The 14,759-nt window shown below is 37.8% G+C and overlaps 1 protein-coding gene across 1 annotated transcript in view; it reads right to left on the bottom strand.

Moving 5' to 3' along the window:
* Positions 1-14,759, bottom strand: part of CNTLN (centlein) — a 309,550-nt gene that overhangs the window by 95,668 nt on the left and 199,123 nt on the right. Inside the window, exons 15-16 of the mRNA XM_083184414.1 lie at positions 3,722-3,813; positions 313-827 (exon numbers count right to left, since the gene is read on the bottom strand). Of these exons, the coding sequence (XP_083040540.1) occupies positions 313-827; positions 3,722-3,813 (607 nt within the window). The remainder of the gene's footprint in view (positions 1-312; positions 828-3,721; positions 3,814-14,759) is intronic.

Here is a 14,759-nt window from a genome sequence, read left to right as displayed (position 1 = left end):
TTAAATCAACCTGCCAAACTGTCAATTTCAAGCCTCATGACTGCATGAAAATAGCATCACTGGAAGAAATCAAGCATTGCCTTCTTTTGGGCTTCCTGGCACCTATTCAACTGCTCATACAGTTGTGGCTAATTTTGCATGCAAATTTCAGTCAATAAGCTCAGAACAAGACCTCCCAAGATATTTCAAAGGATCTGACAGCGTTTTTTTCTGAATACCAAATCGACAGTACTTGAAATTCAATCTCCATTTGCCTGTGCTTTGCATATGCACATTGTCCCCTCCGCAGAGCAAAGTTAATGAGAGCCGTACCTGTCTTCACTCACATCCTCCCAGCCGTCTTTGCTGAAGTTCTCAAACACGCTGCTCATAACCTTGATAGATTGATTAAGATAAGCTTGGTGATGTCTCAGAGCGATCTTTCTGGCTTCTTTTTGTTTAACCCTGGTTCCGAAATCCTTTCTGCGGCCTTGTTTGTTCATTTCTTTAGAGACAGCCGCCAATGTAAGATGTAGAGCTTGAATTTGCCGTACCAGGTCTCTGTTTTCATTTCTCAACTTGTTACTATATGTAAGTCTCCTCTTCAGACATGTGACTTCTCTGCTTAGGTCATCGTTTTTTTTCTTTAGAACCTCTCTGGCTTCAGTTGCCTCCAAAATATCAGAATTGATCTCTCGCATCTTTTTCTCTCGGAGGTCTACATTTTTTTTAAGGTTACTAATGGATTTCATCAAAAAGTTATTTTGTTTGGTTAACTCCTCATTAATTTCTTTTAGTCTTTTTGAGTCAATCTCTAATTCTGTTAATCTCTTTTCCAAATGGTTAACCTAGTAAAATAAAAAAATAAAAATCAGAAAAAAATTTAGATTTGCAAATATTTTTCTATTTCTTCTGAAATGCCTTTGTACATTCACCGTGGTTACTTTCCTCTGCAACACTTGATTCCTCTACAGATTAGCTAGTATCCTGTGCAATTGCACATCATACAGTGTGAAGATCAATTTGAATTTACTATGGATATAGCAGCTAATATGGCTTTACATTTAACTAACTTTTAACCAAAATAATCCAATAATACAGCAGAATACAGGTTGAGTATCCCGTATCCGAATATCCGTTATCCGAATTATTCCGAAAACCATACATTCCAGAAAGTGAGCCTAAAAATTTTTTTTTCCTAAAAACTTACTGGGGACATCTGTAACAGCACTACTGAGGGAATGATATGTAACTGGCACTATATATGTGCAAGACAGTGATTGCTTGGCATTTAAATTCAGTGCCTGAGATTGTACACAAACTTTGTTTCATGTTTTGAAACCTTGTTTTATGCACAAATAAAATATATTTGTGTTTATTTCATGTGTTTGATGTATATGTACAACATAAATGCAAGATACCTCAAGATACATCATTGAAATATTAAAATATTCCGAAATACGGAATAATCCGTTATCCAAAATTCTCCTGGTCCCGAGCATTTTGGATAAGGGATACTCAACCTGTACTTAATTACATGGCATTTCAAAAACAGTTTAAGTTTGATATGTCTGCAAACTTTCAAGGACAGTTCTGTTCTTAAGAGCATATTTAACACTTCAAAGCAATAAAAAAAAACATTATGTCAGCATTTACTAAAAACAACCTTGCCTGTATAGTGACTTTGTCCCAGCAAAGAACTTAACTTGTTTGTGCATGCAACAAGTACTTATTGGAATCCTAATAAAGGCAGACCTTTCTCATCCAGCACAGGAAGAAAATAACTTGGGCATCTTTGTTCGTTTTTGGTACTGAACATTTTTACATTTAAAAAGAAACATACAGTACAGTCCCTGAACTAATCCCTGACAAAGTATACACTAAAATTGTGCAAGAGCGTCCCTCAAAAGTAACAAAATCGACAATCCACAATGCTGTCCCCTTAAGCTATTGATATTTTAAATTAATTTGAATCTGCATAATGTTATACACGGCAAGTCAGTCAAGATGATTAAAAGGAAAGAGAACATGCCTTCTGGGCTTAGACCCATTCTTAGCAATGTAGCACTTTATATCAGCAGAAATTAAAATTTATATCTGGCAAATAAAATTAGAGATGGGATATAAAGATGATAACTTAGAATAAACTGGGTGACATTCCAAACTGCAGCACTCAAATGAGTCCAATTACTCACTCCACCTTCACATAAATGAAAGTGAGCACATCCTGTTCAGTGTGTTATTATTTTAACATGATGTTTGTCGTCCCATAATAACAAGATGACAGCATTCATTACCTGGCCATATGGCATTTGTTAGGAGTACAAGCAATCAAATCATTTGCTCTAAATTACTGCATTTCCACCACGACATAATCCTTAGATAAATGAAAGACACGGCATGGGTCTTCAGCTATATCACTTGTTTTTGTTCAGTGTAAAGTAACTGAATACACAAAGTTTGTTACATACATTACATATGTACAGTCTATTTAAATGTCCAGAATAAATATAAAGGGGGAGGGCATAATTTTTTGCTATAGTATAAAATATATTATTTTAAATACAGTAACTACAATAAAAGATGGTATCCTATAAGCCAATAATTTTTCGGATGAAAAAAAAAACCTGGCTGATATTGCAATTTTAGCCCATTGATGAGTATTGTGCTTTCACGTTGCAGCCGGTTTTCTCTGTGTGAAAATTGTGCCGCGATGCACAGATTATCACGGGTCTGAAGTATTGCTTATTAGGGACTTTGCTTCATGTGCCTAGGGCACGGAACTAGAATACCCTATAAGTGCTGGCATCGGGGGGGAAACAAGACACCGTAACCCAGGCTAATAGGATAACCCCTGATGTTTGCGTCCCCACCTTTTAAGGCGCATCCATGCCATAACTTAACCACCTAAAGGATCGAGGGCTTAGGTTGAATACTGTAGCATGATTAGACTGCCTGAAAAAGAAAACTAAACAACAGAAAATGAAAGAACTTTAAAAGAGACAACACTTCCAAGTACTGACACTGCCATTGTGGGGCTTCTGAGTATGCGTGTTTTAGTGACTCCAGAGTCATTATACATATTGACTAAAAAAAGGCTTCTTATCTTACAGTAACTTGTTGATAGATCAAAACAGTTACCGTACCTAATTAAGAATGAAAAGTACTTTCACTGCCCAGCCTCCTACATTCACCAAGATCTAGTAAATCATATACTATATGTACCTAGTCTTCTGAAAAGCTCAAAAAGATAGCCAATGTTGTGACAGCTGCACCACAAATAAAGTTACACTGTTAAAGAAGGGAAAAAATAAAACGGATGTACTGTATCAGCGGAAAGGAAACAGCTAGTAATATTTGTTGTATAATAAATTACCTTGCTTAACTTTGGCAATCACAGACAATGGCCCTTATTCAGATCTGATTGCAGTACAAATTTGTTTTAAAAATCGGCAAAACCATGTGCACTGCAGGTGGGGCAGATGTAACATGTTCAGAGAGAGAGTTAAATTTGGGTGGGGTGTGTTGAAAATGAAATCTAAATTGCAGTGTAAAAATAATGTAGCCAGTATTTACCCTGCACAGAAACAAAATAATTCACACAAATCTAACTCTCTCTGCACATGTTACATCTGCCCCACCTGCAGTGAACATGGTTCTGCCCGTTTTGAGAACAAATTTGTACTGAGATCAGATCTGAATAAAGGCCAATGTCCTGATTAATCTTCTGATAAAAATGTACCTTCTGCAATGTGTGCCGTACATTCTCTCCTCTATTTCTCTTTGGAGTACTGTTCCATATGTCTTCCTCTTCTCCAAGTCTAAATAGCAACTCTGTTATAACAAAAAAAGATATACAAGTATTAAAAACAAAAGCCTCATCATAATACCAGGTTTGCCATATCACAAAACAATGCACACTCCACTTTACCTATTCTGAATAAATTGAAATAGATATATTTTTGTCAAGTTTTTGGAGTCTTTAAGCACTGACCTTTTTCAAAGTCTAGTGTCATAAAATTACAAAGCCTTTGGAACATCACAGTGATTTCCTCTTTTTGTTATACAGTACGAACTTTACAAAGGTACAATGCGTCTGTAGGTTAAAGATACTGTACTTTTATTCCTGTTTTCATTCTTTTATAGACTGCACCGTCTTTTGCCTTGAAAGCAAAATTCATTGCCTTTTTATCTATAGACTTGGCCAGTTTTATTCTCTGGGTCTTGTCCCCCTGCTAGGAGGATCAGAGTGATTGGGGAACAAAGCAAATAGTAACAGAATTAGGATTGAGTGAAACTTTAAAACCTCCTTTTCTCCTTATAAGAAATATATATATATATAAAATTTTGTACAGATATATAGTGGCTTTAGTGGGAAAGCACATTGATTAATAAATGCATATCAGGGATGTATAGGATAGATTTTCCATTACTTAGGTGAAGAAAATTAATGAGAGAAAAGAAAGAGAGAAAAATACAATACAATAAATAGTTAATGACTACATACTGGAGAATAAGATATACATTTAAATATAAATAACCCAATACAAATAAGCGCAACAACCCAAGTAGAGCCTAAATTCTCCTACAGTAGGTCAGCGATGGAGAACCTTGGCACTCCAGCTGTTTTTGAACTACACATTTCAGTGTGCCCTGCAACAGTATTAGCATGGCTAAATAACAAAACTGTTGCAAGGCATGCTGGGATGTGTAGTTCAACAACAGCTGGAGTGCAGAGTTTCTCCATCACTGACCTAGGATTTTTTCTAAGATTTTATTCTAAGAATTCTAAGATTTATGAAACTTGTCTGTGAACCGTATAGAGATTAAACTACTTTTACAAACCAATAAAAAAAGTAATTAACAATGGCTGTAGTTTTTAGTAGAACACAATTAAGAACAACCCATGTTAATTCACACAGCAGGTATTATGTGGGATATTTAGCAAAGTTTGCTAAAGATAAAGCACCAAAAATGCTTTAATGTACACATGCTTTGATCCCGGCGGGCGTCGATACCGATTAAATATTTCCAATTCGATTTCCAGGTTGCCAGAATCAAACAGGAGGGAGGAAGGATGGCAGGAGGATGGTGCGTGGGGGGAGGGGGTGATGCTGCATAGAGCAGCATTACACTGCCTTTGATCTTCCAGATCGAAGCAGAAATAGACTTGCCTGCCAAGTCTATTTCTGTTTTTGATACTGCCCCACATTTTGGATCGAATCTGTATCGAAGTCAGTTAACACTGTAATGCTGCTTTCACATTGCCTAAACTTGAGACCCGGTATTTTGAAACGGTATTTAAAATGGTATATTACCGTTTTAAAGCCCTTTCACACTGCACATAAATACCAGGTCTCAAGGGTTTGACAGACAGTACCTATAAGACAGCGTACTGCATATGTAATGAACCGCTCATTACATATGTGCATATATAATGAGCGTCTCATTACATATGCACTGCGCTCTCATAGCTAATGCCTGAGTCCTATATACCGTTCACAGCCATTCACACTGCATAAAAAACGTATCTGAACTGTGTAGGACTTTTTACCCATTTGCAAACTTTGGTTATTTGTAACCGGTAAATGCAGACTGGTGCTTTCACACTGCAGCTCTAACCGTTTTAAAAAGCTAAAAAATCAACAATATACCGGTTAAGAGCTGCAGTGTGAAAGGATAATTAAATCGAAAATGTGTCAAAATCAAAGCTATAGCTTTATCTTTGACACATATCCCTCTATATCATAGGTGTCAAACTCAAGGCCCGCGGGCCGAATCCGGCCCGCCAGACCAACTCTACTGGCCCGCGCCGCCAGACCAAGTCTATTGGCCTGCGCTGCACTGCCAGTCTATAAAGCCGGCTGCCTCCTGAGAACGCTGTGGTGCTGAGCGTTCCCAGGAGTCCATTGCGCTGCCCGGCGACGTGCGCGTCATGCCGTCATGCCGTCATGCCCGCGCAGTATGCTTTGCCTCTGGCAAAGGAGCGTGGGGTGCGGCTGCGGTGACGGCTGTCCTGTCCTGCCCTGCCCTGGCGCGCGACGGAGGGGGGATCTTTTTACCTGCTGCCACATCATTGCAGTAAGTGGCTCTCCCTCAAAAAAAAAAAAAATATATAATAAAAATGCACGAATGCTGGCTATGGTGTGACTCACCTGCTGCACGCTGCAGCACAGAGTCTTGTCACATGGTGGCTTGGTGGGCTGCTGGTGGCATATTGAAATAAGTATATTTAATGTACTTTTTTAATAAATAAGTATTTGAAATATGCTTATTTCAATATGCCACCAGCAATACAGCCCACCAAGCCACCATGTGACAAGACTCTGTGCTGCAGCTTGCAGTAGGTGTGTTATATATTAATAAATATATGAATGATGCTGGCTATGCAGTGACACACCTGCTGTAAGCTGCAGCACAGAGTCTTGTCACATGGTGGCTTGGTGGGCTGTATTGCTGGTGGCATATTGAAATAAGCATATTTCAAATACTTATTTATTAAATAAGTACATTAAATATACTTATTTCAATATGCCACCAGCAGCCCACCAAGCCACCATGTGACAAGACTCTGTGCTGCAGCTTACAGCAGGTGTGTCACTGCATAGCCAGCATCATTCATATATTTATTAATATATAACACACCTACTGCAAGCTGCAGCACAGAGTCTTGTCACATGGTGGCTTGGTGGGCTGTATTGTTTCTGCTTTAAGACCTAGTTATTACTTACAAAACAGTAATAATTGAATGCAGTGACAATAATTTATTACGATAATAAAGAGTGGACGCATAGTCCTATACAACCGGCCCTTTGAGGGTGACCAAACTGCTGATGCGGCCCCCGATGAATTTGAGTTTGACACCCCTGCTCTATATCATCAACAAAGGATAATAAAGAGACTATGATATCAGTTATTTTTGAGAAACATAAAAAGAAACTAGATATTTCCAAATCTGACAACTAAAGTCGGACCAAATTCCCCTTGAGCTCCCCAGAAAACTCACATACGATTTGACCCTTGATGTGCCATTTTTACATGCAATAAATCACATGCAATTTACTGCATGTTCAAACTCCTGGGAAACAGCAGTGGCGGGAGTCAGGAGAATAAAAAAAAAAAAAAACTGTCAAAAGACTGTCCGGGTGTTGATTGGGTGAGAGGGCACTCTCAGCCAATCAGTGACCGGCCAGTCATTTGAAAGTGTTTTTTATAATTCTACTGCCGCTGCCCCACCTGGCAACCGCTGCTGTCTGCCCGGCAGCTGTTTACCGCCCCGCCACCCAGACCTGCAAATAGGGAATCTGCACAAATAGATTGCCAGTGCTAAAAAGCATACACAAATATGTCCCATTCTTAATTTAGAATGAGGTTACAGAATGTGAAATTTGGAAGGCACAGCAAGATGGAAACCTCCAAACAGAGATGTGCTGACAGCAGAAGCCCTACCTTCTTTTTCACACGGGAGATTAAGGGAGGTAGTTGTTAATTAGTCTCATATCAAATCTTCACACATGCAATATGGAGTATGTCTAAGTGTTTCTGAGTGCTTTGGCAGGATGTTATAGTAACCAAATTCATTGCAGGTGTGGAATGCTGGCAGAACACAGACTTATTTAAAGTGGCAATCATTTACTAAGCATGGTTTTGCCTTAAAAATGATTGCCACTTTTAAAAAAGAAACCTGCACCTGTTGGCAACCTGCACCTCCAACGAACTCGGACATTATTACATTCCAACACTTATGTTTTGTTCTGGCTCTAACTGGGAAACGGTCAGAGTTTGTAGCACACATTCACGTAAAATAAATGTAAAAAGTTTTTTTTTTTATTGCTCATCTATAAAGTACCACCATATTACACACTGCTGAAAATATGGAATCATTCACACCTTAAGGAGCCCATACACGCTGTGATGCGGGCTGTGCGATGCGCGCTTTGAGGTGCGCGCTTCTGCGGCACCTAATCGCACAGTACAAAAAGTATGTGCTAGCACATACTTTTTGTACTTAGATTTCATCACATCGCATTGCATGCACAATGCATGCAATGCGATGTGATGCGTGCTAGTTAAGCACGGAACGCATGCCTGTATTGGGACGTGTATGGGCGGCTTAAGTCAACCCCACACAGATTTAACATTACATCACAATATCCAATCAGATGTCCAAAACATGATTACCTTATTAAAAAATAATAATAATAATAATAATAATATATATATATTTCCAGATATAGTGGCATTTAGAAAACACAATATTTGTTACTGCAAAAGCGCAGTTGCAACAAGGCAGCAATCGGATATTGATGCATATCATTATTGGATCATAAGGCAGCAGTTCCAAACCCTGTCACTTTGTTGCTAATTCAATATTTCTGCAGTAAAGTGTTAATAATAAATTCACAACTGATTTTCCTATTACAGGTAATGTTAATTTCACTACAAAATTAAACATTTTTAATAAGTATTAAAAAAATTGGAGCCAATTTCTCTCTCTGGTATAATTAATAATCTGTTAATCCATAATACTCTGGTCACTAATGCAGGCAGTACAATTGCATACCTCCCAACATGACCCTCTCCAGGAGGAACACAATGCTCTGCTTCTGCACTTCTGTCTTAATGTATGATTGCCATCACCTGTGTTGAACAGGTTAATTAATAAGAAATGTGCTTAAACACAGGTGATGGCAATTATACATCAAGAGGGAAGTGCAGAAGCAGAGCAATGTGTCCCTCCTGGAGAGGGTCATGTTGGGAGGTATGCAATTGCAAATAGTCTGTAAAAGTTAAAACAATACATTATACAGGTTGAGTATCCCTTATCCAAAACGCTCGGGTCCAGCAGAATTTTGGATAATGGATTATTCCGTATTTCAGAATATTTTTATATTTCAATGAGGTATCTTGCATTTATGTTGTATCACAACATCAAACACATAAATACACACAAATATATTTTATTTGTGCATAAAATAAGGTTTCAAAACATGAAACAAAGTTTGTGTCCTATCTCAGGCACTAAATTTAAATGCCAAGCAATAATTTTCTTGCACATATTTAGTTACAGAAAAAACAAAATGGTGCAATTTGTCTGCGCTGATGCCCGGAGGCAGCCAGCACCAGTCAAGAAAAGTCCACCAACTTTTCCAATCAAAGTACAAAGGAACAAGAGTTACTGGTACAATAGGCGCTTTCCAGGTTTAGACTTACACTATTTAATGGTGCAAGTGTCCATATAAATAATATGGTTTCTTTCAAGGAGATTCAACCAGTCCTATAGGTGTATTCATATAGGTCACCAGGAATATCCACAGGCTGTAAAATGTTTTCTAGAATGGAAAAAGAAGATAGTGCAACACCTTTTTCCAAAGGGGGGGAACAATTTATTATGCACTCACAATTTCCATAAAACAAAGACAGCGTATAATCACCAGCCGGTGATAACAGGTGGGAGGTTACACCCAAGGATTACTTCACCAGATAGTAGCCAGGTTCCGGACACCCTTTTCTAGCGGCAGAAGCTCCAAGTGATAACACATCCCAGGATACAAAAACAAGCAGCGAAATTCTTCCAGCCACGGGAACACCTGCTTAATGCATTTCGGACTGTAGTAGTCCTTCTTCAGAAGCATAATGTTTCCCGTGGCTGGCAGGAGTATAAGTAGTACAAAAGAGCGCCAAAAGCAGCGATCACGCCGCTCTGACGCTCACAGGAAGCGGAAGTGTCTCCATGCCGCAACCGGAAGTGGAACGTCATACCATGCGGTCCACCTGACGCTCCCCTTGCGTTCCAAAGTAGCGAGACGTCACTTCCGGTACGCGGAGGGACTCCGTATTGCACATTGCCCAGATGAATGGAACGCATCTCCATTGTACATGCGTCCCAGACAGACGGAACAAAGCTTCCTTAATCAAGATACACAATAATTGCACATTTGCCCATATATATGATACATTTCGCAAAAACATATTACATCTTGCAAAAATTAATTAATCATTTCATTTTCTCCGATGTTTTCAATAATTCATATTTTCATACGAAATGAAAAATTCTCCTTTCTTATAGTCCTTGTTTTGCTTAGTCCATATAAAAAAGAAAGAGAAAAGGGAGGGGAGAAAAAATGGAGAGCAATCAGGTACATTTTTACAAATTCACAAATTATATAAAAAGTACAGTGCATAAAATATTTAAAAATTCCTTAAAAAGACATTAATTAAAAAGCTTAAAAAACAGATAAAAGGCATTATTTATAAAAACCATTTGATTTCAAAATCACTATTAAGACCATTTGGCACCAGGGTATTGAGTTTAAAAATCCACCTCATTTCACATTGGGCAAGGCGAGTTTCTATGTTTTTATTGCGCCATGTGGGTATTATAGTTTCAAGACCACCAAAAGATTTGATGCAACATTCCTTAGAATTGTGTACCTTTTTAAAATGAGCAGGAACTGTGTGGGTTTCTAAGCCCTTTCTTATATTATACACATGCTCCGCTAAGCGTGTTTTAAGATTCCTGGTGGTTTTTCCCACATAAAATAAGCCACAATCACATTGTAAAAAATATATAACATTTTTAGAATTACATGTGATGAAGTCATTAACTTTAAAATTGGTGCCATTAATAGTATATTCTTTGGTTTTACTTGTGCCCTTAGCTGTTCTGCACATCAAGCACATACCACAACGGTGGAACCCCTTTGTGCGATCGCTGGTTCGGGGCATCACATCAAGACAACTTTTAACAAGCTTGTCTTTTAGAGATGGTGCTTTTCTATAAATAAAGCCTGGATTACATGGTAAAGATGGACCTATTACTGGATCACTTTTTAATAGGTGCCAGTTTTTTTTGAAAACAGCCTCAACTCTTTTATGATCAGGATTATAGTCTGATATAAAGGACCATTCTGTACTTTTTTTCGGTTTCTTTACTTTTTCTCCAAGGAGATCCTGTCTACTAATTGTGTCTGTTTTTTCTTTTGCACTCATTAATTCCTTCTGATCGTATCCCTTCACCCGGAAACGATTTGCCATTTCAGATACCTGACTCTCATATACATCATTTTCTGTACAGTTACGCTTCACCCTCAGAAATTGGCCATAAGGAATCCCCTCAAGCCAATTTCTGTGGTGTTGGCTATTTCTGTCAATGTAACTGTTGGAGTCAGTAGCCTTGATATGGTTAGATGTGCAAATAACATTATTCTTGATATAAATATTCAAGTCTAAAAACACAATTTTCTCCTTACTCCAGACAAAAGTTAAATTTAAATTAAAATCATTTTGATTAAGATTATTAAAAAAGGTTAAAAGGGTCATTTCATCCCCCTTCCATACCATAAAAACATCATCTATATAACGATGCCAAGAGACCAGACTTGCCCCCAGCTCTGAACCTGACCAAATGACAAGCTCCTCCCAGTACGCCATATACAAATTGGCGTAGCTGGGGGCAAATCTGGTCCCCATTGCAGTTCCAACCATCTGCAGATAAAAGTTTCCATTAAAATAGAAGAAATTATTTTCTAAAATAAAGGTTATGCTATCCAAGATAAAAGTTTTTAATTTTTCTGACATAGGTGTTTTATCTAGAAAAAACTTTACAGCTATTCTTCCTTTCGTCGAGTCAATTATAGTATACAATGTGGATACATCGCCACTTACAAGGAAAGAATCAGGCCCCCAATTTATTTCCTCAATTTTTTGTAGGACATCTTTTGTGTCCTTAAGGTATGCCTTAGTTTCTTTGACTATTGGTTGGAGGTAATAGTCCACCAAGGCAGATAAATTTGAGGTTAAACTGTTTGTACCCGAAATAATGGGCCTGCCCGGTGGATTGGTTAGGCTTTTGTGTACCTTCGGCAACACATATATTGTAGGTACCGAAGGTTCCTTAATTGTCACAAAGTCGTGTTCGGGTTTTGTTATAATGCCATCCTGTAAAGCTTTATTGATGAACTCATCAAATGATTTTTTAATTCTAATAGATGGGTCAGATTTTAGTTTTTTGTAGGTCTCACCACTTTCAAGCTGTCGATTTATTTCTGAAATATAGTCATCTTTATTTAAGATGACAACCCCTCCCCCCTTATCGGCGGGTTTGATTATTATTTCTTTGTCATTTTTAAGGGATTGCACAGCATTTATTTCTTTTCTGGTGAGATTTTGTTTTTTCACCCTCTTCTTGGGGATAGAATTTAAATCCTCGGCAACAATTTTACTAAAACTATCTATAAAACATCCCTTTGCGTGTGATGGGTAAAAGGTGGATTTCCCCCTAAAACCTGACCCGGATGGTTCTCCGGTCTCAGGTACAGGTTCCTCCTCCTTTTCCGCGAAAAACCTTTTAATTGTGATTTTTCGGGTGAACTTTTGAAGGTCAACATATAGCTTAAAAGGGTCTATTACATTAGTAAATAAAGATGACTATATTTCAGAAATAAATCGACAGCTTGAAAGTGGTGAGACCTACAAAAAACTAAAATCTGACCCATCTATTAGAATTAAAAAATCATTTGATGAGTTCATCAATAAAGCTTTACAGGATGGCATTATAACAAAACCCGAACACGACTTTGTGACAATTAAGGAACCTTCGGTACCTACAATATATGTGTTGCCGAAGGTACACAAAAGCCTAACCAATCCACCGGGCAGGCCCATTATTTCGGGTACAAACAGTTTAACCTCAAATTTATCTGCCTTGGTGGACTATTACCTCCAACCAATAGTCAAAGAAACTAAGGCATACCTTAAGGACACAAAAGATGTCCTACAAAAAATTGAGGAAATAAATTGGGGGCCTGATTCTTTCCTTGTAAGTGGCGATGTATCCACATTGTATACTATAATTGACTCGACGAAAGGAAGAATAGCTGTAAAGTTTTTTCTAGATAAAACACCTATGTCAGAAAAATTAAAAACTTTTATCTTGGATAGCATAACCTTTATTTTAGAAAATAATTTCTTCTATTTTAATGGAAACTTTTATCTGCAGATGGTTGGAACTGCAATGGGGACCAGATTTGCCCCCAGCTACGCCAATTTGTATATGGCGTACTGGGAGGAGCTTGTCATTTGGTCAGGTTCAGAGCTGGGGGCAAGTCTGGTCTCTTGGCATCGTTATATAGATGATGTTTTTATGGTATGGAAGGGGGATGAAATGACCCTTTTAACCTTTTTTAATAATCTTAATCAAAATGATTTTAATTTAAATTTAACTTTTGTCTGGAGTAAGGAGAAAATTGTGTTTTTAGACTTGAATATTTATATCAAGAATAATGTTATTTGCACATCTAACCATATCAAGGCTACTGACTCCAACAGTTACATTGACAGAAATAGCCAACACCACAGAAATTGGCTTGAGGGGATTCCTTATGGCCAATTTCTGAGGGTGAAGCGTAACTGTACAGAAAATGATGTATATGAGAGTCAGGTATCTGAAATGGCAAATCGTTTCCGGGTGAAGGGATACGATCAGAAGGAATTAATGAGTGCAAAAGAAAAAACAGACACAATTAGTAGACAGGATCTCCTTGGAGAAAAAGTAAAGAAACCGAAAAAAAGTACAGAATGGTCCTTTATATCAGACTATAATCCTGATCATAAAAGAGTTGAGGCTGTTTTCAAAAAAAACTGGCACCTATTAAAAAGTGATCCAGTAATAGGTCCATCTTTACCATGTAATCCAGGCTTTATTTATAGAAAAGCACCATCTCTAAAAGACAAGCTTGTTAAAAGTTGTCTTGATGTGATGCCCCGAACCAGCGATCGCACAAAGGGGTTCCACCGTTGTGGTATGTGCTTGATGTGCAGAACAGCTAAGGGCACAAGTAAAACCAAAGAATATACTATTAATGGCACCAATTTTAAAGTTAATGACTTCATCACATGTAATTCTAAAAATGTTATATATTTTTTACAATGTGATTGTGGCTTATTTTATGTGGGAAAAACCACCAGGAATCTTAAAACACGCTTAGCGGAGCATGTGTATAATATAAGAAAGGGCTTAGAAACCCACACAGTTCCTGCTCATTTTAAAAAGGTACACAATTCTAAGGAATGTTGCATCAAATCTTTTGGTGGTCTTGAAACTATAATACCCACATGGCGCAATAAAAACATAGAAACTCGCCTTGCCCAATGTGAAATGAGGTGGATTTTTAAACTCAATACCCTGGTGCCAAATGGTCTTAATAGTGATTTTGAAATCAAATGGTTTTTATAAATAATGCCTTTTATCTGTTTTTTAAGCTTTTTAATTAATGTCTTTTTAAGGAATTTTTAAATATTTTATGCACTGTACTTTTTATATAATTTGTGAATTTGTAAAAATGTACCTGATTGCTCTCCATTTTTTCTCCCCTCCCTTTTCTCTTTCTTTTTTATATGGACTAAGCAAAACAAGGACTATAAGAAAGGAGAATTTTTCATTTCGTATGAAAATATGAATTATTGAAAACATCGGAGAAAATGAAATGATTAATTAATTTTTGCAAGATGTAATATGTTTTTGCGAAATGTATCATATATATGGGCAAATGTGCAATTATTGTGTATCTTGATTAAGGAAGCTTTGTTCCGTCTGTCTGGGACGCATGTACAATGGAGATGCGTTCCATTCATCTGGGCAATGTGCAATACGGAGTCCCTCCGCGTACCGGAAGTGATGTCTCGCTACTTTGGAACGCAAGGGGAGCGTCAGGTGGACCGCATGGTATGACGTTCCACTTCCGGTTGCGGCATGGAGACACTTCCGCTTCCTGTGAGCG

The sequence above is a fragment of the Crinia signifera genome, chromosome 1 (assembly GCF_055691185.1).
Source record: "Crinia signifera chromosome 1, ASM5569118v1, whole genome shotgun sequence".
In the NCBI taxonomy this organism is placed as follows: domain Eukaryota; kingdom Metazoa; phylum Chordata; class Amphibia; order Anura; family Myobatrachidae; genus Crinia; species Crinia signifera.
This window is presented reverse-complemented; position numbering and strand designations above follow the sequence as displayed.